At 37.0% G+C, this 24081-nt stretch overlaps 1 protein-coding gene across 1 annotated transcript; it reads left to right on the top strand.

The window, feature by feature from the left end:
* The first annotated feature begins 21867 nt into the window (after positions 1 to 21867).
* LOC116593188 (60S ribosomal protein L37-like) lies at positions 21868 to 22216 on the top strand. The gene has a single exon (XM_032347111.1). It carries the CDS (start codon positions 21890 to 21892, stop codon positions 22181 to 22183), a length of 294 nt encoding a protein of 97 aa, XP_032203002.1. The 5' UTR covers positions 21868 to 21889; the 3' UTR covers positions 22184 to 22216.
* The last annotated feature ends 1865 nt before the right edge of the window (positions 22217 to 24081 follow it).

Genomic DNA, 24081 nt, shown 5'->3' with positions numbered 1-24081 from the left:
TATCTTTATTTTTTCAAATATTCCATAAGCTTCAAAATCTGAAGCTCTCAAAGGTCTAAATTTGCTCTTTGTAGTTTCCATTAAATACCTGTTATGGTGCCTTGCTTCCTTGTAAGCTTGTTGATCTTTTATTGCTACCCCTTATTTGTTGTTATGTAGGAACCCAGCAGGCCTAAAGTGATAAGAGTGTGTCTGTTTCTCCTAGGAGCCAAAATTACTACAAACCTGGAGCCCCTTTAACTGCCTTCTGCATCCTTAGGTTATTATGGAATCTCATTTTTTTTACTAATTGCTATATAGACAGACTTTATTTTTGACTTCTTCTTTGATATGAAGATTATCCAGGAATACGCTTATTTCCAAGTACTAGAGATTTTTTGGTAACCTTTCAAATATGTGTTTCCCACCTAACTGAATCTGATGAAAACTGTGGCCAATAATATACATGTTAAAACCTACATTACCTTTATTATTATTTATTTCTTTATGGTCAAATGAATGTACAATTTTTACTGAAGTTTCATGAACATAGTAACAAATGTCACATATTTGAGTTTCTTGATAAATCAATATATCCTATATTGTTACTTATTTGGAGATGTTAAAGCTTAATTCAAATAAGATATACTGAAAACTGTTGCTATAATTGTGTTTTTGTTTTGTGTTCCTTGCATTTACGATTCTTTTTCTGTATATATTTAACTATTAGATTGCGGCATAAAATTTGACGAACAAGGCATGTTTTTTACAGGTGTGCTTTTTAAAGCCCTCTCCCTCTGTGTATGTGTGTATGTGCGTGTATGTGTGTGTGTGTGCGTGAAAACTCTATCTTTAATTATATAAATATTTCTATCCCTATCTTTCATAATCAGATTCAAATTTCCCTACATGTTTGAAAATAAGATAAAAAATTTATTCCCTGCTTCTCCCTCAACACTCCTATACGATGAAACCTTTTTTGTTTAGAATAATTTCACTTTTTCCTTCTTTCCCAAAGACCAACTCCTGGGTTTAAATGTTATAGTTCTATGCTCTTATTGGAATTTTCCTTGAAGATTTCCCTTCAAAATTTAAGAGTTCTTGGTACTAATACTACATTCCCAGATAATCTGCCATCTATGTGGATTTAATTGAGTTTCATTGTTCACTACTAGGCCTACTCTAAATGTTTGTGGGACATCTGGACAAGAGGACAAATGGATGTCCACACATCTTATGTATACAGATATGAAAGCTGAAAATCAAGTTAACAAACTTTTAAATAAAATATGCTGTTTGTTTCGATGTTGGGAATATATACCTGCAAAATGACAAAATCAAAAAGTGTAGTAAATCTATGGGGTTTCATTTGTTTGTTTTAAAGGTTTTGTTTATCTGAGAGAGAGAGAGAGAGAAGGAGAGAAAGATAACAAGAGAGAGCACAGCTGGGAAGGAGAGGCAGAGGGAGAAGCAGGCTCCCTGCAAGCAGGAAGCCTGATGTGGGGCTCATTCCCAGGACCCTGGGGTCATGAACTGAGCCCAAGGCAGATGCTTAAATGACTGAGCCACTCAGGCATCCCAAAATTATTATGTTCTTATAATAATCCAAGAACCTAAGCAACCCAAAATAAAATGTAATTTAGTCACAAATATAAAAATCAAATATAATTTCATTAAAAACTAAAATAAATGAAAAATAATCTAAAATATATAAAAATATTCTTCAAATATATTTACTAAAAAGAAAAGAGAATTTATAATTAATAAATGAAATTTTCCAATCAAATTTATGTTTAAAAGCCTAAGTTTTGATGTCATTTTAAACATTTAACAAATGTTATTCTTTTTACAAAAATAAAACTATTACAAATTTTACTTTTCAGTATCCATCTAGTATCAATGATTTCAATATATATATATGCTTTCTTCATATTATGTCTAATCTACATATGTGCAAATTAAGAAGTAATTTGCATTGTTAATACTGAAAAACATTCCTCAGCTGCAATGTGCGAATGTTGCAAATAGCATGCTAATTTTTTTTAGTATTTCTTGTGCCAGGACTTGGAACAGGAAGAGAAACAAGAGAAAAAACAGACCCTCAGTGCTAGTGGGAAATGACTCTTCAGTATGGAAGAACTATTTCATTCACATTATCTGGGAGGAAGGATCTGAGAAATTAAAATTTTCTTTCCTGACAAAAGTATTTGTGTTGCTTATATCCTCCATGAATCCTCCAAAAGCTCTGGAGAAGCATTTCCCTGGACAATGCTCCCCTCAAGAATAAATACTGACAGTGATGGTCTGTACCATGACAGCTATGAGCACCCGCTCTTGAGATCCGGGGCTGTCTAGATTTAGCGGTATCCAAATGTTCTTCGATAAATTTAGTTTTGGTCTATTTGCAATCTGAGGGATGCAGTAAAGCTTAAGGCCCAGGTGAGGTCCCTCTCATCTAGGTGTAAGATGAAGGAGGTCTTCTTCATATTCCTTTAAGGTAAGAAACATGCATGTTTCAAAATTCCTCAGATGGGGTATGTGGTGATATATTTTCTCAGATCTTAGTAGTGACCGTCATCTGGTCACTAAAACAGAGAACAACTAACTGGGTATAGGACCTCTGAAATTTGTCCTTTTGCCTGCTGCTGATGCTCTTCTGTCGCTGACTTGGAGCTTTGACATAATCAAACAATAATAGCAATCACAGGCATTGTTACTTTGTGCCTGGCACCATTCTAAGAACTGCGCACCAACTGATCATTGGTTAATTTAAATCTCATAAAAATCTCATGGATTAAGTCCAATCACTATCATTATTCTACATGTGAGCAAACAGAAATACAAGTAAGTAACTCATTCAAGGTCATTCAGGCAGTAAATGGAGGAAACAGAAATCAGAACTGGACTTCTAGGTTGTTAACCTTGATGATGTTCACTAAAAATTGTTCAAGTCTTTCTCCTTTGGGGGAGTATCTTGTTCTTTTCTATCTGGAAGCATGAACATTTTTCTTTTCATGCTTACAGTTCAAGAATTTTATTGCAATATGCCCAGGTATACTGTTTGTTTTGTTTTGCTTTGTTTTGTACCAAGCTGCTTGGAATTAAGCATCTTCTTTTAAACTACAAATTCAGGTTTGCTTTGGTTCTACAAAAGTTTTTATCTATTATCTGTAAAACTAGTGTCGCTCACCCATCTTTTACATCTGTCTCTTTGGGGACTACCCATATTCATACACTAAATCTCTGGACCCATTCATGTCTTCCCATCATCTTTCCATCTCTGTATTTTTGTTTTGTTGAGTGATTTCTTTTACTTGGAGTTTCTTGTCATTCATGCAGATATCAACAGAATCCATATTTTCTTCAATTCACCTATTGGGGTTTTTTGTTTGTTTGAAAATCATGGCTGCTTTTTTCAACTCCAGAAAACCTCTGGAGTGGGCTCACAGCTATCTCCTCAGAGGTACTCAGGAGTTCCATTTCTCTGGGCACCAACTTCTTCAGTTTGATTTTTCTCTGAACAATGGTACCACATAGCTGCATTCTTACCTTTTCTGTTGCTGGCTTACTGAGACTCAGGTCTGATGTCTCTAGTACCATAAGTGGTGGTAGTTTATCAAGAAGGTGGAAAAGCATTTTCTAACTCTGGGGGCCCTGGGGCTAGAGGAAAAAGCTAGAAGGAGGCCTCCCCACTCTCCTTCTACAGACCCAGCCCAACTGCTCAGTGTTCTTCCTACTTCTTAGGGATTCTTAAGAACAATTCTACTCATATGGAGCCAGTACCAGTGGGGTACACTCACTCCTCAGGAAACCCTGGTTCTCTTCTTGCCTTGGAGCTCCCCAGTAGGGACTTTGAGGCTCTAGCTTGACTGTCAGGGAGAAAAAGCCCCACAGCTTCCTGAGAGGCATCTCACTAGAGCCCAAGACCACTAACTCAGATCCTATAGTTAGGACTAGAAATAGAGGGGAAGGGAGAGACATTTAGGTTGGTCATCATGTTTCTAGAATCTGCCTTTATATTCAAAACAACTTCTGTAAGAATCAGTAGTAATAACCAAATTCACATTATATTTTCCTTCTAACATATTTCTATCCATCAATTATTCAAATATCTCATGAAATTCCATTGCTTTTTTTCATCTTTAAAATGTCTAATCAATTGGAATATTTTATTATGAAAACCTTATATACATATACATATCCAAGCATATTCAATTTAAGTGGAGATAATTTTAAGGGACCAGCTCAAACAAAAGAAAGGAGTAAATAAAAAAAATAAAATCCCAATAAAGCCCCTATAAAATTGCCTAACTTTATGCTTTCAGGGGCTATCTTGCTCCATTCATTTCCTTGATAACCTTACACCTTTGGTGTAGACATCTTTCAATATGTAAAAATGGTACAATTTTCCAGACCCTGGTAGATTAAGGCAGGGCTTAAAATTCTTGTGCAGGAAGTCAAAGATTGTCAATATGTTCACCAAAAGCTGGACAACTCTGAACTGCTACCAGGGTTCTTTGATAGTTACTCCAGAAAATAGGGTGGGGATGACATAAAGAAGAGAGCAGATGAGGGGGCAGGCAGAAGGGGGGGAAGCAGGGATCAGCAGGAGTCTGGAAAGGGAAACTAGACAAGGCAACAGATTATGAGAGTAATATTCCAATCACAGACCAAGAAGTCTCCCAGAGGACAAATAAGAAAAACCTGTAGAACGGACATTTTATTTATTTATTCCCTACCTTAGTCAAAGAAAAGTTTAGGAGAGTTCTACCAGGATAACATAATTAGAGTAACTAGGAAGGGAGGAGGAAAACTGCACCAGAAGTGGACAGGGCCGAGCTCGCAGACCTGGGTCTGGGTCCCACACAGCTACTTGCTAGCTGTTTGACCTTCAGAAACTGGCACTGCCTCTCCATTTCTTCACCTGCAACGGCTGTTAAAAAGGACCTATCTCCCATGAGGCTCTAATAATGAAGTGAAAGGAACAGACACTAAATGCTTAACACATCACCATGCCCATAATTACTCAACACTATTAGTTCTTATCTTTATTTTTTTTGTATTAGTGTTCTAAGTTTTATTCCTTGGCAAGTATCCACAATGCAGCTATTCTTGTTTGCCAACTATGTAAGACTTAATAGAAAATTGAGCTGGGGCAGAGCTGAGATCCTCTTGAAAATACAGAAGTGCTTATGAGGACAACCTCCTAAGGCAGCTGGTTTCTTAACTTTATTTGGAGGTGAATGTAGTTAATATCTACATGTCAGGCCCTACAAAACATTTATTAAGTCCACTGTAAGCCAGAGATGAATGAGATAACAGAGCCATAGGGTTTTATATCACGTTTATAATTTTAGCCTAGAAAAATTTTAAGGGAAGTAGAGGTAGACAACCACTCTGACTACATAAAATCCCAATAAAGCACTCATAGTATTGCCTGGTGTTAAGTAGTGATATTGCTTGGTAGATTCTCTAAGACCATTTACAAAATGTACAGCATGGAAACCAAATGACATCATTTGCTCCTTGTCATCTTATCAGAAATGCCTTTCTCAACTACTCCACTTCCACTCTGCTGGTTTTTCCTTCCTAGCACTTGTCACCACCGGACACACACATTTACTTGTTTATATGTCAACTGGCAAATCCTGCACAACTAGACTGTAAGCTCTGTGACAGCAGGGACTTTATTTCATCTACCACCACCTCGCCAGTGTCTAAGAGAGTACCTGAGCTATGACAGATAATTAATAAATATTTGTTGAATCAGTGGCTGACTGATTATCAGCTATAGGACATCTTCACAAATAATGATTTCAATTTTGGAATATTTTATTTATAACATGTCCTTCTTTCACTCATTGGAGCAGGATTATTCATGGATCAAGTCCACCCATGGATTGAGATAAAAGACCCTATATTCTGTTTTTAAGGAAATACTTATATATTTTTTACCTTTATTGAGTAGGGCCCAAAGATAAAGAAAATATGCATCAAACTATCCAAAAGGTGTTCACATTAAGAAAGAATATTTAGGGCGCCTGGGTGGCTCAGTGGGTTAAGCCGCTGCCTTCGGCTCAGGTCATGATCTCAGGGTCCTGGGATCGAGTTCCGCATCGGGCTCTCTGCTCAGCAGAGGTAGAGGTAGACAACCACTCTGCTTCCCTTCCTCTCTCTCTGCCTGCCTCTCTGCCTACTTGTGATCTCTTTCTGTCAAATAAATAAATAAAATCTTTAAAAGAAAGAAAGAAAGAATATTTATTGAGGCACCTGGGTGGCTCAGTCATTAAGCGTCTGCCTTCGGCTCAGGTCATGATCCCAGGGTCCTAGGATCGAGTCCCACATCAGGCTCCCTGCTTGGCGGGAGGCCTGCTTCTCTCTCTCCTACTCCCTCTGTTTGTGTTCCCTCTCTCACTGTGTCTCTCTCTGTCAAATAAATAAATAAAATCTTTTTTAAAAAAAGAATATTTATTATTTTTATGTAATTTTATCATTTTTTTTAGGTTTTTACTTAAATTTTAAGTAGTTAAAACATGGTGTAATATTAGTTTCCAGAGCAGAAATCAGGGATTCATCACTTACATACAACACCCAGTGCTCATCACAAGTGTCCTCCTTAAAACCCATCACCCACTCAACCCATCTCCCCGCCCACCTCCCCTCCAGCAACCCTCTGTTTTCTATAATTAAGAATCTGTTTTATGGTTTACCTCTCTTTTTCCCCCATGTTCATCTGAATAAACAATATTTTAAAAGAACCTATGCATGAAAATGTCAATTAGTCCATCCAGAATGTTCCCTTAGTCCTCTTTGTCATTCTCCTGGACCTCCTCCTCCTTTTCTGAGATCCCAGGCTATTGGACATTACTCAGTTGATAGATCTTGATTTTATCATTCTAACAGGGAAGAATGAAGCTGCCCTATTTTAACTATAGTTTTCTTCTAGCAAAATAATTTATGATGTACTATATTGTATACCAAAATAACTTACTCCAGAACTTTTTAAAGCAGTGTTTTGTTGTTGTTGTTGCTGTTGTTGTTAATATGATAACATTTCTCTGATCACCCAAAAGCAGTTAACATCAAAGTCCTGTAAGACCAGCTGATCAGACACAATGTCCTTCAGATGATGATCTGCAGGGCTTAGCTTATCAAAGTTATTTTCACTGTCTCAGGGAATTGGTGAGGTTGAAGCAACAAGATCATACGAACTCTATGAGAGTCATACTTTGATGGCCTTTTAAACCATTCTGGTAGAGATTCACTATTTAATAAAATATGCAGATATATTACTTCTGTAGTAACACAATTACTGTTAGACTCAGTAACTGACATAGGTTTCTTACAAAACCAGTACCTTATGTCAAGTTAATTTTTAAAAGGATCTCCCTTCCAATTCTTCATGTATTTGTGTGGTTATCACACTCCAGGTCAGTTAATACAGTTAGGACACTGACCAATAATCTTCCATGTAGTGAAAGCGGTTAAAAATGTCAGCTTCAGAATTAGAAGGCCTGGAATTGAATCCTGCTTCTGCTATGTAGAATTGCTGTGCAATCTTGGGCACGTGCCTCAACCTTCCTACGCATCCATTTCCCCATCTGAAAATAGGGATGATAATAGAAGCACTCACTTTTTTGGATTGTTCGGAAGATTAAGAGTTAATTCATCTGAGGCACCCTTGACAGTGCCTGGCCTATAATAATAGAGCATAGAATTTTTCTGGATTACTTTTGATTTCCCAAGAGGAATAAAAAGGCTTTCAAAGCTGTAAGATATGGGATTATCAGAATTAACTGTGTCTGTTTCATAAAGTTTCATGGAGCAGAACAGATTCTAGTTTAGGTTAACTGGCTTTTCAGTTTCCATTTACATTTAATTCCTTAAATTGCTCTCTATGATTCTCTAGAAAACAGGAATGACCCTTCCAATTCACCATTTGATTGGCAAAAGTCCCGAGGTTCTGGCTCTTGATGGGGTATATACTACTTAGGACAAGGATATTTTGTTTTCATAGAAAGAAAGAATCTTGTAAAGTTTATTTTAAGATTAGATGTCTAACGGAGTCATTGATTTGTTCATTGCTCCTGGGGCAGTGAAACGAAAAGAGGTAAAGTTTGAAACATTTGCCTCCTAAAAAGGACTTTTTTTTTTTCCTCTCCCTCTCTGCCCCTCCCCCACTCATGCTCCAAATAAATAAATAAAATCTTTTTAAAAAATAGCTATCTTAATATGTATACGGTGATACCTCACTGTGGTTCTGACTTGAATTTCCCTGATGATTACTGATGTTGGTATCTTTTCATATACCTATTGCCTATTTTTATGTCGTTCTTGAGGAAGCATCTATTCAAGATCTTAGCCAAAATTTTAATTCCATGGGGTGGGGAGAGGGTTGTTTTGTTTGTTTGTTTTTGTTTGCTATTGAGTTGTAGGGGTTCCTTGTATATTTTGGAAATTAACTCCTTATCAGCTATATGGTTTGGAAATATTTTCAGTTCTGTAGGCTGCCTTTTCACCCTGTTAATTATCTCCTTTGCTGTGAAGAAGCTTTTTAGTTTGATGTCCCACTTGTCTATTTCTGGTTTTGTGGCCTGTGTTCTTGATGTCATAGTCATGAAAACAGTCACAAGATCAATGTCATAAACCTTTCCTTTTTCTTCTAGGAGTTTTAGTTTCCTGTCTAATATTGAAGTCTTTAAACCATTTTGAGTTGGTTTCAGTGTACCATGTAAGATAAGGGTCCAATTTCATTCTTTTACACGTGGATATCTAGTTTTCCTAACATTTTGTTGAGGAGACTCTCCACTACCCAAGGGGTTTTCTTATAGACATCTTTGCAAGGACACTTTCATGGTAACTAAATAGAAACCCAAATATTGTTCTTATGATTTCAGCCCTCAATTTCATTTAACAAGTTTCTTCTAAATAGCTTTATTGTTTAGAATTCTGTCCTCTTCTCATATCTGAAAAAAAAAAAAATAGTGCTCTCATCTGAGCAGAGTCCCTTTTTTTAAGCAACTGTTAATTAGTATGGCTTACAGTTTTCAGGCTCTAGAAGAATTGGCCTAGACTGATTTAGAAATATAGTTTCTAAAGCTATCTAGGACTCAATAAAGGAGAATACAAAACAGACTCTAAGAAAGGCACATTAAGGCTACTCTCCTCGACTTCTATATTCATATGAGCTTGAATGTGTCTGCTGATGTGCCATTGAGTTGGAATGGGTTATATGGAAAGAGGAAGCTGAAATATTTATCATTGTGCTGGGAGATGATATAGGAAATGTTGCCCATTGCCTGCCTAAGCCAATCATACCTCATCTTCCCAGGCAACAGACTCCTGGTTGTGCACATAGAGACCTTCCCAGGAATGAACCATGACTGATCTAAACCAAGCATTCTAATCTTATTCCTTTGGGATGTGATTAGTTGATGATGGGAAGGTGATGTAGTTCAGCTAATGAAATGTGAATAAGCCTAGAGAGGCTTATTCTTTACCTGACTAAAAAGATAAAGCTCTGTGAAAAGGGAAGTTTTGACTTCCTCTCCTCCGCCGGTCTAGAATATAGCTCTGGTTCTTGCAGTACAACAGCTGTTTTGACAGGAATGAAAAGCATAAGGATGTTAAAGATGATAAAGCTAAAAGAAAGGATATGGTTCCTTGATGGCATCATCGAACAGCTAAACTACCATACGAACCGCCTGCTACTGGAATTCTTATAATGGAAAAATAAACCCCTATTTTTCTTCCAAGTTTTTATTTAAATACCATTAATTAACATACAGCATAATATTAGTTTCAGGTGTAGAATTCAGTGATTCAACACTAATATACAACACCTGGTGCTTATCACAAGTGCCCTCCCTAATCTTCATCACCTATACTCACCCACCACCATCACCCCTCTGGGAGACATCAGTTTGTGCTGTACAGTTGAGAGTCTGTTTCCTGGTTTGCCTCTTTTCCCCCCCATTTATTTTGTTTCTTAAATTCCACATAGGAGTGAAATCATATGGCATTTGTCTTTCTCTGACTGACTTATTTCACTTAGCCTAATACTCTAGCTCCTTCTACCTTATGGCTTTAATATTCTTTTTTTAAACTTTTTGAAGAACCCCCATTCTGTCTTCCAGAGTGGCTGCACCAGTCTGCATTCCCACCAATAGTGTAAGAGGGTTTGCCTTTCTCCATATCCTCACCAACATGTGTTGTTCCTGTGTTACTAATTTTAGCCATTCTGACTGGTGTGAGACAGTATCTCACTGTAGTTTTGATTTGTATTTCCCTGATGATGAGTGATGTTAAACATTTTTTCATGTACCCTTTGGCCATCTGTATGTCTTCTTTGGAAAAATATCTATTCATGTCTTCTGCTCACTTTTTAATTGGATTATTGTGTTTTGGGGTGTTGAGTTTTAGAAGTTCTTTACATATTTTTGATACTAACTCTTTATCAGATATGTCATTTGCAGATACCCCATTTTATAGGATGCCTTTAGTTTTGTTGTTTCCTTCACTGTGCAGAAGCTTTTTATTTTGGTGAAGTCCCAATAGTTTATTTTTGCTTTTGTTTCCACTGCCTCAGGAGACTTACCTAGTTAGAAGCTGCTACATCTGATGTGAAAGAAGTTACTGCCTGTGTTCTCCTCTAGGATTTTTATGATTTCCTATTTCTAACATTTCAGTCTTTAACCCATTTTGAATTTATTTTTGTGTATGGTGTAAGAAAGTGGTCCAGTTTCATTCCTTTGCATGTTGCTGTCCAGTTTTCCCAACACCATTTGCTGAAGAGACTCTTTTCCACCGTGTATTCCTTCCCGCTTTGTGGAAGATTAGTTGACTATATAATTGTGGGTTCATTTTTGGATTTTCTATTCTGCTCTACTGATCTATATGTCTATTTCTGTGCCAGTACCATACTGTCTTGATCACTTTAGCTTTGTAATATAACTTGAAGTCTGGCATTGTGATGCTTCCAGCTTTCTTTTTCTTTTTCAAAATTGCTTTGGTTATGCAGGGACTTTTGTGGTTCCATGCAAATTTCTGGATGGCTTATTCTAGCTCTGTGAAAAATGATGGAGGCCTTTTGACAGAGATTGCATTAAATGTGTAGATTGCTTTGGGCAATATAAACATTTTAATAATATTTGTTCTTCCAATCCGTGAGCATGGAGTGTTTCTCCATTTCTTTGTGTCATCTTCAACTTCTTCATCAATGTGTTATAGTTTTCAGAGTACAGACCTCTTACCTCTCTGGTTAGGGTTATTCCTAGGTATCTTATGGGTTTTGGTGCAATTATAAATGGGATTCACTCCTTGACTGCTCTTTCTGCTGCTTCCTTATTAGTGTATAGAAAAGCATTACCCTGATACCAAAACCAAAGATTCCACTGAAAAAGAGGATTATAGGCCAATATCCCTGATGAGCATGGATGCAAAAACTGTCAATAAAATAATAGCAAACTAGGGGCGCCTGGGTGGCTCAGTGGGTTAAAGCCTCTGCCTTCAGCTCAGGTCATGATCCCAGGGTCCTGGGATTGAGCCCCACATTGGGGGGGTCTCTGCTCTGCAGGGAGCCTGCTTCCTCCTCTCTCTCTGCCTGACTCTCTGCCTACTTCTGATCTCAGTCAAATAAATAAATAAAATATTTTTTAAAAATACTAGCAAACTGAATCCAACAGTACATTAGAAGAATCACTCATCACCATCAAGTGGGATTTATTCCAGGGCTGCAAGTGTGCTTCCATATTCACAAATCCATCAACATGATACATCACATTAATAAAAGAAAGGATAAGAACCATATGATCCTTTAAACAGATGAAGAGAAAGCATATGACAAAGTACAACATCTATTCATGGGATTAAAAAAAAAAAACCCTCAACAAAGTAAACCCTGGTTTTTTAAAAACTTACTCAGACTAGGCTTCTTGCAACTGTATGTCTGATGTAGGTGGATTCTCCTGAAGCTTGTTGTGAGACCCTATTGCTAATATAGTGTGCATTCTGATGTTTCCATTTGGGTTTTCCCAAAAGTAGACTCTGAGACTAGGATTAAGGTGCAAGTAGTTCATTTCAGAGCTGAAAGAAACATCAGTAAGGTTAGGGAATTGAGATACAGAACAAGAACAGAAGGGACCAATAAAGGGTGCATTATCAAGCCAGCTACCGCTGTGGGAAATTTTACAAACCAAAAGAAAACATATGCCTCAAGGGTAATGAAGCTAGGGTATTTATACATCAGCTTCTATTATTCATTAGCTGATGGTTGCTCCCAGGGAACGCTAATTCCCTGGTATATCCATACGAAGGCAAATGAAGCTTTAGCAGTCATAAAAAGCCCTCAGGAATAGACATGCAGGAACTGGTGTTTGGAAGTCCAGCTAGCATGCACTGAAGGTCTAGGAGATATGGATGGGGCACGAATGGCATCTGCTGTTAAGTACTGAGCTGCTGTTCTAGGCAAATAGGTACTGAGTTAATGATTACATTCACTGCACTGGTCTCTATAAGAAACATTTCAGAAGCACCTGATAGATAAATTGTCTCCTTGCTAACACTCCTTGCTAGTCCAGGTCTAGTCAAATATTTCCTTCTCTGATAAAAGCTCATAAAAATTTGCCCCAACTGAAAGTCATTGATTATTGTCTTCCTTCACTTATGCTGATGATAAAATGGAAAAGGCATGTATTGAACATGACTTTTGGTTATGAGCTTGACTTATCTTGATGAAGGTAGGAAAGAGGATTGAGATTTGAGTGACAGAGTGAAGAGATAATTTCATCCTCCATCTGTATCCACTCTCATGTTCCCTACAAACCCCTCCCACCCTGGTTTCAGGAAGGGCTACCTATTCGGTTTTAAAGCTTATTCATTTCTCTTCTGTCTCCGTCTCTCTACCTCTCCCTAATACATTCATAAAACTTGATTCTTCTGTCTCATAATTTTTATTACATACTAAAAATAAAAACATTATGATATGCTTTTTTATATTTCATTGGATTTACATATTTTTCGGAGATGGCATGAAATATATGGCTGATAAAAAGAGTATTGGACTAGAAATTTTATAAGACTTGAATTCTAGTACCAAATTTACCTATACATGAGTTGAGTGATCACGTACAAGTCACTTACCTTCCTTAAGTCTCAATTTTATGATGAAGAAAATTCAGATTTTGACCCTAAAGACCTTTCCAATTCTGAAAGCCTAATTCTTCAGCTGACTTGGAGCCTAGATGCCTCTATCAATGTGGAGTCTATTTTATGTTTTGTCTGAGATTTTTCCCTGCTAAAAGGCTCTCTAGAGTTAGACTTACTAGGGAGGAAGCAGGAAGCTAATCCCATAGTTCCACTGAGAGGAAACTAAAGGAATCTTTTCCTCAAGTTCAAATCCTACTGCCTGTCATTCCACTATATTTTAATTTTTCATATTGCAAAGGCTTAGCCAATTTTACTAAATATCACATTGGAGAATTAGGCTTACCCTTTAATGAGAGAATACCTTATTAGCTGACACTACAGCAGAACATGGTGGGGTGGGGAAATGGAGGATAGGGAGGGGACTAGAGGAGTATGAACACCAAGAAAGAGAAATAAATAATGAGGCTAATGGGGGGAGACACAGGATATGAGAAGACAAACTACTTAATTTATTGTTACTATTATTTTTTTGCCTGACATCTCCTTTCCACAATGCCCAGCACAGCCCCAAGTCCTGTTTGAGCAGGTAAAGTTGATGGAATGATGACATGACACTTTTAGACAATGGTATTTATGAAGGCCAGAATTTACTTGGAAAGAACTATGAAACTGAATCAAAATAAAAATAAATTTCTTCCCCAAATGCAATCTTACTTTAATACTGAATGGGTTTACATCCTATTTTGGATATCTACCACCAAAATTTAATAGTAAATAAATGAATTTTTTAAAAAATACAGCTTTCAGCAAAATTTATATATATATATATATATTCATTTTTAAAGTTATTAATATGTTCTCTTATTTCCTTATATAATTCCTCTCTTTTTCTTCTGTAACTCTGGTGATTTTATGTCTAAACCTGTTATGTGTACTTCAGAGGAGAATAGCCTTCTATTTAGAGCCTCCCAGCCATCATCATGCAATCAGATGGTCACTCAGCACATTGTCACCCAGACAGAAAAGAAATGCTATCGTATCTGTACAATTTGTCACACCAATAGCTCTCTGAAACCCCTTTGCTTCAGAATAAGAGTGGAAGTTAATGCACCCAAGAAGCCAGACATGATTTTCCTAAAAATGTCAGCTTGATATGCTCCTCACAGAGACCATAAGCATGTATGCAGCAAACTACAACAGTCACCTTAATTTTCTTCCAGTACTGTCGCATTTGCACGTGGTACAAGAAATTCAATCAAGAATTGTGGTAAATCTGTAGGCTGACAGATTCTCCTATTTGCGTTGAAAGAAACCAAGGAAAGACTCTTAAATCCAAGTTCTATTTGTGAATTTGGTGTGAATATTTAGTTGGCCTTCTGTTCCCCAACCATAGCCTGAAATCTTAGAAACATTTGCTTCAGCAGGACAGCTAGCTCTTCAATGAGCACACTACTGAGCTTTATGATCATAAACATGACATTCATTTGTTTCTACAGTATCACTCATCTGGGTTCTTCTTCCTTCTTCTTCTTTCTTCTTGTTCTTCTTTCTTCTTTCTTCTTCTTCTAATAAAGAGCATGCACATGCCAGTGTGAGGAGAGGCAGAGGGAGAGGAGAGAGAGAACAGAGCAGAACGCCACGAGGGGCTCCATCTAATAAACCCGAGACCATGAGCTGAGCCAAAATCAAGAGCCAATGCTTAACAGACTAAGCCACTAGGTGCCCTGTTCACCTGGATTCTTTACACTAATGCAAGAGACAGGAAGAAGATAGGTGGAAAGAAAAGAAAGGCTTCCCAGGAGAGATAACTCCCCTTTCAATCTACCTGTACAGGGATGGATTTACCCAGAGGCTGAAGTTCCAGGGACCCCTTACTTTTTAGAGACTCATAAATACTTACATATGCTTATAATCATAATTTATTTTTACTTTTTTGTTAAATGAAATGATATAAACTTAATGACCCACAAACTTAGTTTCATCTTTTACTGGGAATCTTAGCAACTCTGAATGGCCCTTGTCACCATCTGATTCCTGAATTCTAATTTCCACATTGCTGTGTAGAAACAAGAAGCCTTAGAGAGTAGTTGAGTTGTACAGTTATCTGGTGCACTTTATTAGCAGTGGGAATTCATGGGAATAATAATTTATCCAAAAAAAAGGAGAATTTTTTTTAACAAAAAATTCTTTATATATGTTCACTTTACTTTGTCTATCTAGAGGAAGCTTTAAAAGAATAGTACCTGTGAAAAACTTTTTTTGGTTATTTTATTTTATGTCCATGAAAATTTGAGAACTCACGTTTATAGAGCTTAGCAATATTTTAAAAAGATATTTATCTCCTAACCCACAGCAAGTGGGATGGGCACAAATGACAACTTTATCACAAAACAGAGATAGTATATTAAGTAGCATTTCAAAATTACAAGATTCTAATCTATCTCTTTCACAGACTGACTGTCAAATTCATCCCAAAGGGGAAACTATTAGTAAAAAGGGACATAATATGTTGATATTGGGCATATTTTATATTGAGCAAGACTATTTAAAATTCTTCACATAGCATGTTCAGGCTGCATTTTAATTAAATGTCATACAGAAGTGTTCAGCTTTTGAACCATGTGATATTCCCAGGACAATAGTAAATTTCCAGGGAAAAACTGAGCTGCTAAAGAATCATTTCTGGGGCGCCTGGGTGGCTCAGTGGGTTAAAGCCACTGCCTTCGGCTCGGGTCATGATCTCGGGGTTCTGGGATCGAGTCCCGCATCGGGCTCTCTGCTCAGCAGAGAGCCTGCTTCTCTCTCTCTCTCTGCCTGCCTCTCCATCTACTTGTGATTTCTCTCTGTCAAATAAATAAATAAAATCTTTAAAAAAAAAAAAAAAAGAATCATTTCTGAAATTGTCCTTTGTTCCTTATTATTTCAATGTAACGACCTTGTTACTCAAAAAATATCTATTTAAAATATTTCCTTCACAGATAAGTAATTACCTTGTTTGATATCAAATGTCTTTACAACATAACTAATATTTACATCACATGATGTCATTTTAAATGATTTTTCAATACTTAATCTCATTTAAACATAATGACAACCCTATCAGTTTTATTGCCCTCAGTTTTCAGCTAAGAACATTGAGACTCAGAGTGGTTTACTATTCCTAAACCTCCAGTCAATATTCCTATACCTCTCGTCTGGCCTAAATAGGGCCAGAATTTTAACCACATCTCTAAAATTTTCTATTAACTCCCAAATTACCCTTCATTTGAATCATAAATGATCACTTAGCATAAACCACATTTTTTAAGTTTGCTGTCATAAGCACTGTTGACAGCTCTATATTTGCATTACTTTCTTTTCATCACATCAAAAAGCAAGGCTCAAAAGAATAACTTTTATTTCCAACATTGATAGACACCATGAAAAGAGCCAGAAAGTATAAACCCAAAATGAGTATTATATAGTTATTAAAGATGTTTGCAGAGGAGAGAAGAGAATGAAGAGTTGTTGTTCAGTTGACATGGTGTTTGAGTTTTGCAAGATTAAGAGTTCTGGAGATGGCAATAGTGGAAATGTACCTTAGTGCCACTGAACTGCACACTTAACAATGGTTCAGATGATAAATATGTTAACCCAAAAATAATTTTTAAAAGATAAACAGATATTCATTGTTTGATATTTTTGAACTCTAAGGGAACTAGGACTTACTGCTAAGACTCCTGGTCCATAAAGGGAGTTATTTATATTTGGCTTGTATACTTAAAATGGGATTGGTTTTTTAAAAAATTAGTGATATGGGAAAATGCTCATGATGTGTTATTAAAGTGGGGGTAAAAAGCAAAACACAAAACTATATGGAATAATAATACAGATCTTTTATTTATTTTTTTTACTTAAAAATGTATACGGGTAGTCAATAGAGATTAGGAAAAAAGGTATCAAAGTAATAGTGACTACTTTTGGATCAAGGGTCGGCAGAAGTTTTTCTGTAAAGAGCTAGATAGCAAATATCTTAAGAATTGTGGGCCACATAAGGCCTCTGCTGCATGTTCGTGTGTGTGTGTGTGTGTGTGTGTGTGTGTATGCGCACACATGTGTTATGGTGGTAGTGGTGGTAATTTACAACTCTTTAAATATGTAAAAACCATTCTTAACTCAAAGGGATCCACAAACAGGCCCAGGGCAGGATTCAACATTCTGGCTGACTCCTCTTAAATGAGGAAGCTATGGGTTCTTTTTGTTTTGTTTTGTTTTTTACTTCTATTTTTTCTACATTTTCAAAATATTCACTATGGGCATGAAATAGGTTTCTATAATCGGAAAATAAAACAGCATTATGTTATGATCTTAAAGGTCTCCTCATATTCTGCATGTAATGTTTTTCTCCATTCTTCTGAGAAGCTCATAAAATTAGTAGGGTCTGTTATCCTTAAGGAAATTACCCAAGATCTAAATGCCTCTTCTGAGAATATAAACCATACCGTGGGAGGAGAAAATAACAAATTCAGATAGAATGTCTAGTGCAAAGCCACTTGGAGACTGTATTTGTTTGCCTCCTGTGATTCTATTAGGAAAAATTGGTTTTGGAGGGTGGGGGGAGTAGTTAGTCGTCACCTTTGAACTGAGGTGGAAGCAGGAGGTATAACATCTGTCTTTAGCTTAGCATTGCTTTTATAATAAATAAATGGTCAAGGAAATAAGCCAAGGCGGGAGGAACCCTTTGGTTGTTGTCTCATGGTGTCATGAAACTCCCCTTTCATTGTGATTAGAATACAAAGGCAGTTTTACTTCACAGAAGGGGTTGTCTCTAATTTGGGCAATATATTGCAGGTTAAACTTCATGCTCCTTCTGTCCTCACAGAAATTACCAGACTATAGGCAACTCAGGCCTAGTTTATGTCTTCTCATCTTCCTGAATCTCCTGAAAAAATTTCTGATTCTGAAAAACATTTTGCTTCCCAATATTTTCTATTCTCAACATTTATTTTCTACTTTTCCTAAGTATCTTGAGACAAGTGTTTGCAAATTCTTGTATCCCAATCTGAAACTGTTGTGCTTGCTAATACAGTTTTACAAAGGGATGTTCCCGATGACCTGAGTTCCATTAAAAGAACATTAGACAGGAATGGAATACTGCATCTGAGACCCCCTGAGAACACGGGCATGTCTGTCATGGCTTCATGGCCATGCTAATCAAATGGGGTCTGGGCTTCTCCATGTTCCTCTGCAGTAGCACAAGTTTTACTTAAAACAAAGACTAAGTGAGGAGCCATCCGACTTGGAAGCTAACTAAGCATTTTACTTACACATGCACAGACTTTTTGTAATATTAATCACTAATAATGGTGAAGGTACTTACTTAGCATAACAGGCTTGGAGGGTCATGGCTTGTTCATGACTTAATTCTTTTTTCAAGGGAGACAGACAGAATTGCCTGACATAGCCCCCATGTCACTACCCCTACTAAGGGCTAGATGTTTGTCTCCCATTCATATGATGAAATCCTAGCCCCCAAAAATGATGGTATTGGGAGGTGGGGCCTTTGAGAGATATTGAATGAATTTGGTGCCTTACAAAAGGGGCTCCAGAGAGATCACCCTTTTTCACCATGTGAGACAGCCATAGCCCTTTTCCACATAGTGAAAGGGCACCAGCTATGAACCAGGAAGACAACTGTCACCAAAAGCTGACTGTGTTGGCACCTTGATCTTGGACTTCCAGCCTCAAGCGCAGTAAGAAATAAATTTCTATTGTTCATTGGTCGGTGTAATTTTGTAAGAGCAGCCCAAACAGTCTAAGACAATGTCCTTGTGTGCTTTGGTTGTATAGGATCTGCCCTAAGGGAAAAAAATGACTTTTGGAAATGCTACTATGATCAGAGGTTCTGAAGAGGATTAAAGCAGCAGGCCAACCAAAGATGTTCTGATGCGTCCTCCTTGACCATTCTTTCCCATTTTTTAAAAATCAACTCATGATGCGTTCAAAACAGCCTGTTCCTGGCCTGTGCTAAGAGAACATTCCCGCTGTTGTTGTACTTAAGAAAAGAGGGAGGTGGTGTTGGAGGCTAACTTGAGCAGATGAATCAGATGTGGGTTCCAGTGGGCATGGGGACAGGAAGGCTCCAAAGCACACTGGCAACAGACTGAATGTGGTCAGATGGACTGTGCTCAGGGTTTTATGGCTCACTCACAATTTGGAAGTCACTACCTCCAGCACATCTCTGCTGCCATCTCATTAAATATAGTAGCTTTTTTTCTCTGTGTTCCTGATGTGTTTTTGTTTTTGTTTTTTTTTTAACTGTGCTTTAAGGTTTAAAAGGAAGTCAGTTTTGTCAAAGATACACCTATAGAATACACAGTGCTTTACTGTTCTTTTCAATTAATGTTTGCTCTGCTGGCCTGGTTGGGACCATGTTCTCTGGCTGTGTTCCAGAGGACTCCAAGACTGACCCCCATCTACCTGTAGTCCTTTCCTTGGTGGTTTGATTATTTCCTTCTGTTTTCCCCTGGCAATAGCAGCTCTGTTAATTGAAGCCACCTGTTTGGTGGCATGTCCTCTAATCCCCAAGAGGAGCTGAAGCTCCGTGTGTGGCTCTGTTTGTTAGCTCACCACAGTCTGCGTATGAATTTGATTGTACAAGAGAAGCCTAGGGTCAGCCCAAATCCAAATTGAGTCTGTTGGGGGCTTGCAAAACTTGCAATTGGAGCAAGTGCATGAATATTGCTCTGTATCACAAGTGTGCCTTCATTTAAACAAACTGAAATGTGGAAAGGCATAATTAAGAAAACTGAGAAATCTGAGGTGATGAGTCTTAGAAACATAATCTCTGAAATAAAAGGAATCCTAGAAGCCACTTAATTCAACCTTTTTTTCTAATATATGTTTCCTTCTTACAAAATCCCTCTTTTTTTTTAAATAGTATAATCTGTTTTTTAAAAGATTTTATCCCAAGTCACCAAACAAGTCTAAAAAAATTTTAAAAGACTGAAATTATGCTAAGAATCTTTTCTAACCACAGTGGAATGAGATGGAATCAATAACAGAAAGAACACTGGAAAAGTCATAAATATGTGAAAATTAAACAACTTATTCTTGAATAATCAATGGGCCAAAGGAATCAAAAAGGAAATAATAAATCAAAAAGGATTAGAAAATATATTGAGACAAATGGGGAAAAAAAGCACAATACACTAAAACTTATGGGGTGCAGCAAAAGGAGGACTAAGAGGAGATTTTATAGTGTTACTCACATTAACAAAGAAGATTTCAAATAAACAACCTAACTACACCTCAAGGTACTAGAAAAAGAAGAACAAAATAAGCCCAAAGTTAGCAGAAAGAATAATCAAGATTAGAGCAAAAATAAATGAAACAGAAAAGAACAGTAAAACTAAGAGTTGGCTTTTTGAGAAGACCAACAAAATTGAGACACCTTTAGCTATACTAACTACGAATAAGAGAGAGAAGACAAATAAATCAGACATAAAAGAGGAGACATTACAACCGATGCCACCAAAATAAAAAGTATTCTAAGACACTATTATGAATAATTATATACCAAAGAATTTGATAATTGAGAAAAAAATGGATAAATATCTAGATGTATAACCTACCAAGACTGAATCGTAAGTAAATAAAATATCTGAACAGATCTACAACTAGTAAAGAGACTGAATCGGTAATCGAAAACCATTCAACAAAGAAAAACACTGGGATGAGATGGGTTCACTAGTGAGGTCTACCAAACATTTACAGAAATAACATCAGTCCTTCTCAAAGTTTTCCAAAAAAACTGAAGAGGGTGGAATGTTTCCAATCTAACTTTATAAGATCAGCATTACTCTAATAACAAAGCCAGAAGACACTATAAGGAAACTACGGACCAATGCTCCTGATGAATATAGGTGCAAAAATCCTGAACAAAATATGAGCAAATCAAATTCAACAACACTTAAAAAGAATCATAATCTCATGACCAAGCAGGGTTTATCCCTGGGATGCAAGTATAGTTCAACATACAAAAACTAATCAATGTAAAACACCATATTAACAGAACAAAGTTTTAAAAACACAAGGTATCTCTTCTCCTAATGAAGGGGGAGAAATTGGAGTGGGAGAAGAACCATGAGAGACTATGGATTCCAGGAAACAAACGGAGAGTTTTAGAAGGGAGTGGGGGAGGCGAGATAGGTAAGCCCAGTGACAGATATTAAAGAGGGCATGGATTGCATAGAGGAGCACTGGGTGTTAGGGGTGTTATACGCAAACAGTGAAGCATGGAACACTACATCAAAAACTAATAACATACTATATGGTGACTAACATAACAAAAAAAAATGCAAGGTATCTCCGTACACACAAAAATCATTTGACAAATTCAACACATTTTTATGATAAAAACACTGAAAAACTGCAAATAGCATGAAATTACTTTGCCATAAAAGTACCATATATAAACAGCCCATAGATGTCATCATACCCGCAAGTGAAAACCTGAAAGGTTGTCCACTTCTGCCATTTCTATTCAACATAGTACTGAAAGACCTAGCCAAAACAATTAGGCTAGAAAAAGAAATTAGACACATTTAAATTAGAAAGAAAGAAGTAAAATTACCTCTGGATATGACATAACCATATGTGTAGAAAACTGCAAAGATTACACTACAAATATCTATTAGAACTAATAAATTCAGCAAAGTTGGAGGATAAAAAATTAACATACAAAAATCTGTTGCACCTCTTTGGGGCCTGCCGCGGAAACAAGATGACGAAGGGGACGTCATCGTTTGGAAAGCGTCGCAATAAGATGCACACGTTGTGCCGCCGCTGTGGCTTGAAGGCCTACCACCTTCAGAAGTCCACGTGTGGCAAGTGCGGCTACCCTGCCAAGCGCAAGAGAAAGTATAACTGGAGTGCCAAGGCTAAAAGACGGAACACCACTGGGACCGGTCGCATGAGGCACCTAAAAATTGTATACCGCAGATTCAGGCATGGATTCCGTGAAGGAACAACACCTAAGCCCAAGAGGGCAGCTGTTGTGGCATCCAGTTCATCTTAAGGATTTCAACAATTAGAATAAACATCATGGTTTAAAAAAAAAAAAAATCTGTTGCATTTTTATACACTGATAATGAACAATCCAAAAAGGAAATTAAGAAAGCAATCTCATTTATAATATCATCAATAAATATATAAATAAATACCTACTTAAGTACAAATTTAACCAAGGAAATGAAAGACATATACTGAAAACTATAAAATACTGCTGAAAATAATTTAAGAGACACAAATTAATGGCAAAATGTCTCATGTTCATGAATTGGAAGACTTATTGGTAAAATGGCTATGCTATTCAACACAATCTACAGATTGAATGCAATCTCTATTAAAATCCCAGTGGCATTTTTTAGAGACATAGAAAAAAGACTCCTGAAATTGGTATGCAACCAAAAGGAACCGAAATATTCAAAACATCTTGAAAAGAAATGAAGATGACATCATGCTTTCTCGTTTCAAAACATAAAGCTATGATAATCAAAATAGTATGGCCCTGGCATAAAGACAGACATGTAGAACAACTGAACAGAAGACAGAGCCCCCAAATAAACCCATGCGTATGGTCAACTGATCTTCAACAAAGGTGTCAAGAATACACAATAGAGAATGATAGTCTCCTCAACAAATGGCATTGAGAAGATTGGACAGTCACATGCAAAAGAATGAAACTTGACCACTGTCTTACACCATACACAAAAATCAACTCAATGATAAAAGACTCAAACATTAGATCTGAAACTAGAGAACTCCTAAACGAAAACATAGGGGGAAAGCTCCATGATGTTGGTCTTGGCAATGATTTCTTGGGTGATATGAAAAACAACAAAACCAAAAATAGATGAGTGGAATTACATCAAACCAAAAATCTTTTGCACAGCAAAATCAACAATCAATAGAGTGAAAAGGCAATCTACAGAATGGGAGAAAATATTTACCAGCCATATATCTGATAAGGGTTTAATCTCCAATATATATAAGGAACTTCCACAACTGAATAGCAGAACAACACAAAACAAAACAAAACAAAAAAAAACCCTAATAACCTGGTTAAAACTGGGCAAAGGACTTGAACAAAAATTTCTTTAAAAAAAAAAAAAACAAAAAAAACAGGGTCGCCTGGGTGGCTTAGTGGGTTGGGAACTCTGCCTTTGGCTCAGGTCATGCTCCCAGAGTGCTGGGATTGAGCCTCGAATTGGGCTCTCTAATCATAATCAGCAGGGTGCCTGCTTCCTCCTCTCTCTCTGCCTGTCTCTCTGCCTACTTGTGATCTCTGTCTGTCAAATAAATAAATAAAATCTTTAAAACAAAAACAAACATAAAAAACAAAAAAACACAACACATATAAATGGCCAAAAGGTTATATGAAAAGATGCTCAACATCACTAATCAACAGGGAGATGCAATCAAAACCACAATGAAATATCACCTCAGCTATTAAGATAGCCACTGCTATGAGCGAAACGTTTGTGTGCCCCCTCCCATTCGTATGTTGAAGCCTAATCTTTATTGTGATGCAATCTGAGGGCAGAGCCTTTGGGAAGTAATTAGGTTTGGATGAGGTCATGGAAGTGGAGCCCCGTGATAGAGCTGGTGCCCTTGTAAAGGGATAAAGAGACCAGAGATCTCTCTCTATGCCAAGTGAGGACACAATGATCAGTCAACCTTCTGTGTATCAGGAAGGTGGCTCTTACCTGAGAACAAATCTGCCAATGCCTTGATCTTGGACTTCCAAGCCTTCAGAACTGTGAGAAATATATGTTTATTGTTTAAGCCACATAGTTTGTAGTACTTTTGTTATAGCAGCCTAAATTGACGATAGGAATTATCAACAACAACAACAACAACAGAAAATAACAAGTGTTGGTGAGGATATGGAGAAATTGGAACCCTTATGCAACT

This window comes from Mustela erminea, chromosome 6 (genome assembly GCF_009829155.1).
Source record: "Mustela erminea isolate mMusErm1 chromosome 6, mMusErm1.Pri, whole genome shotgun sequence".
Lineage (NCBI taxonomy): Eukaryota > Metazoa > Chordata > Mammalia > Carnivora > Mustelidae > Mustela > Mustela erminea.
Note: the sequence above shows the minus strand (reverse complement) of the source record. Positions and strands in the feature narration are given on the sequence as shown.

Bases quoted from the DNA above. Each gene is read 5' to 3' on its own strand.
- LOC116593188 (XM_032347111.1), top strand. From the start codon at position 21,890: ATGACGAAGGGGACGTCATCGTTTGGAAAGCGTCGCAATAAGATGCAC.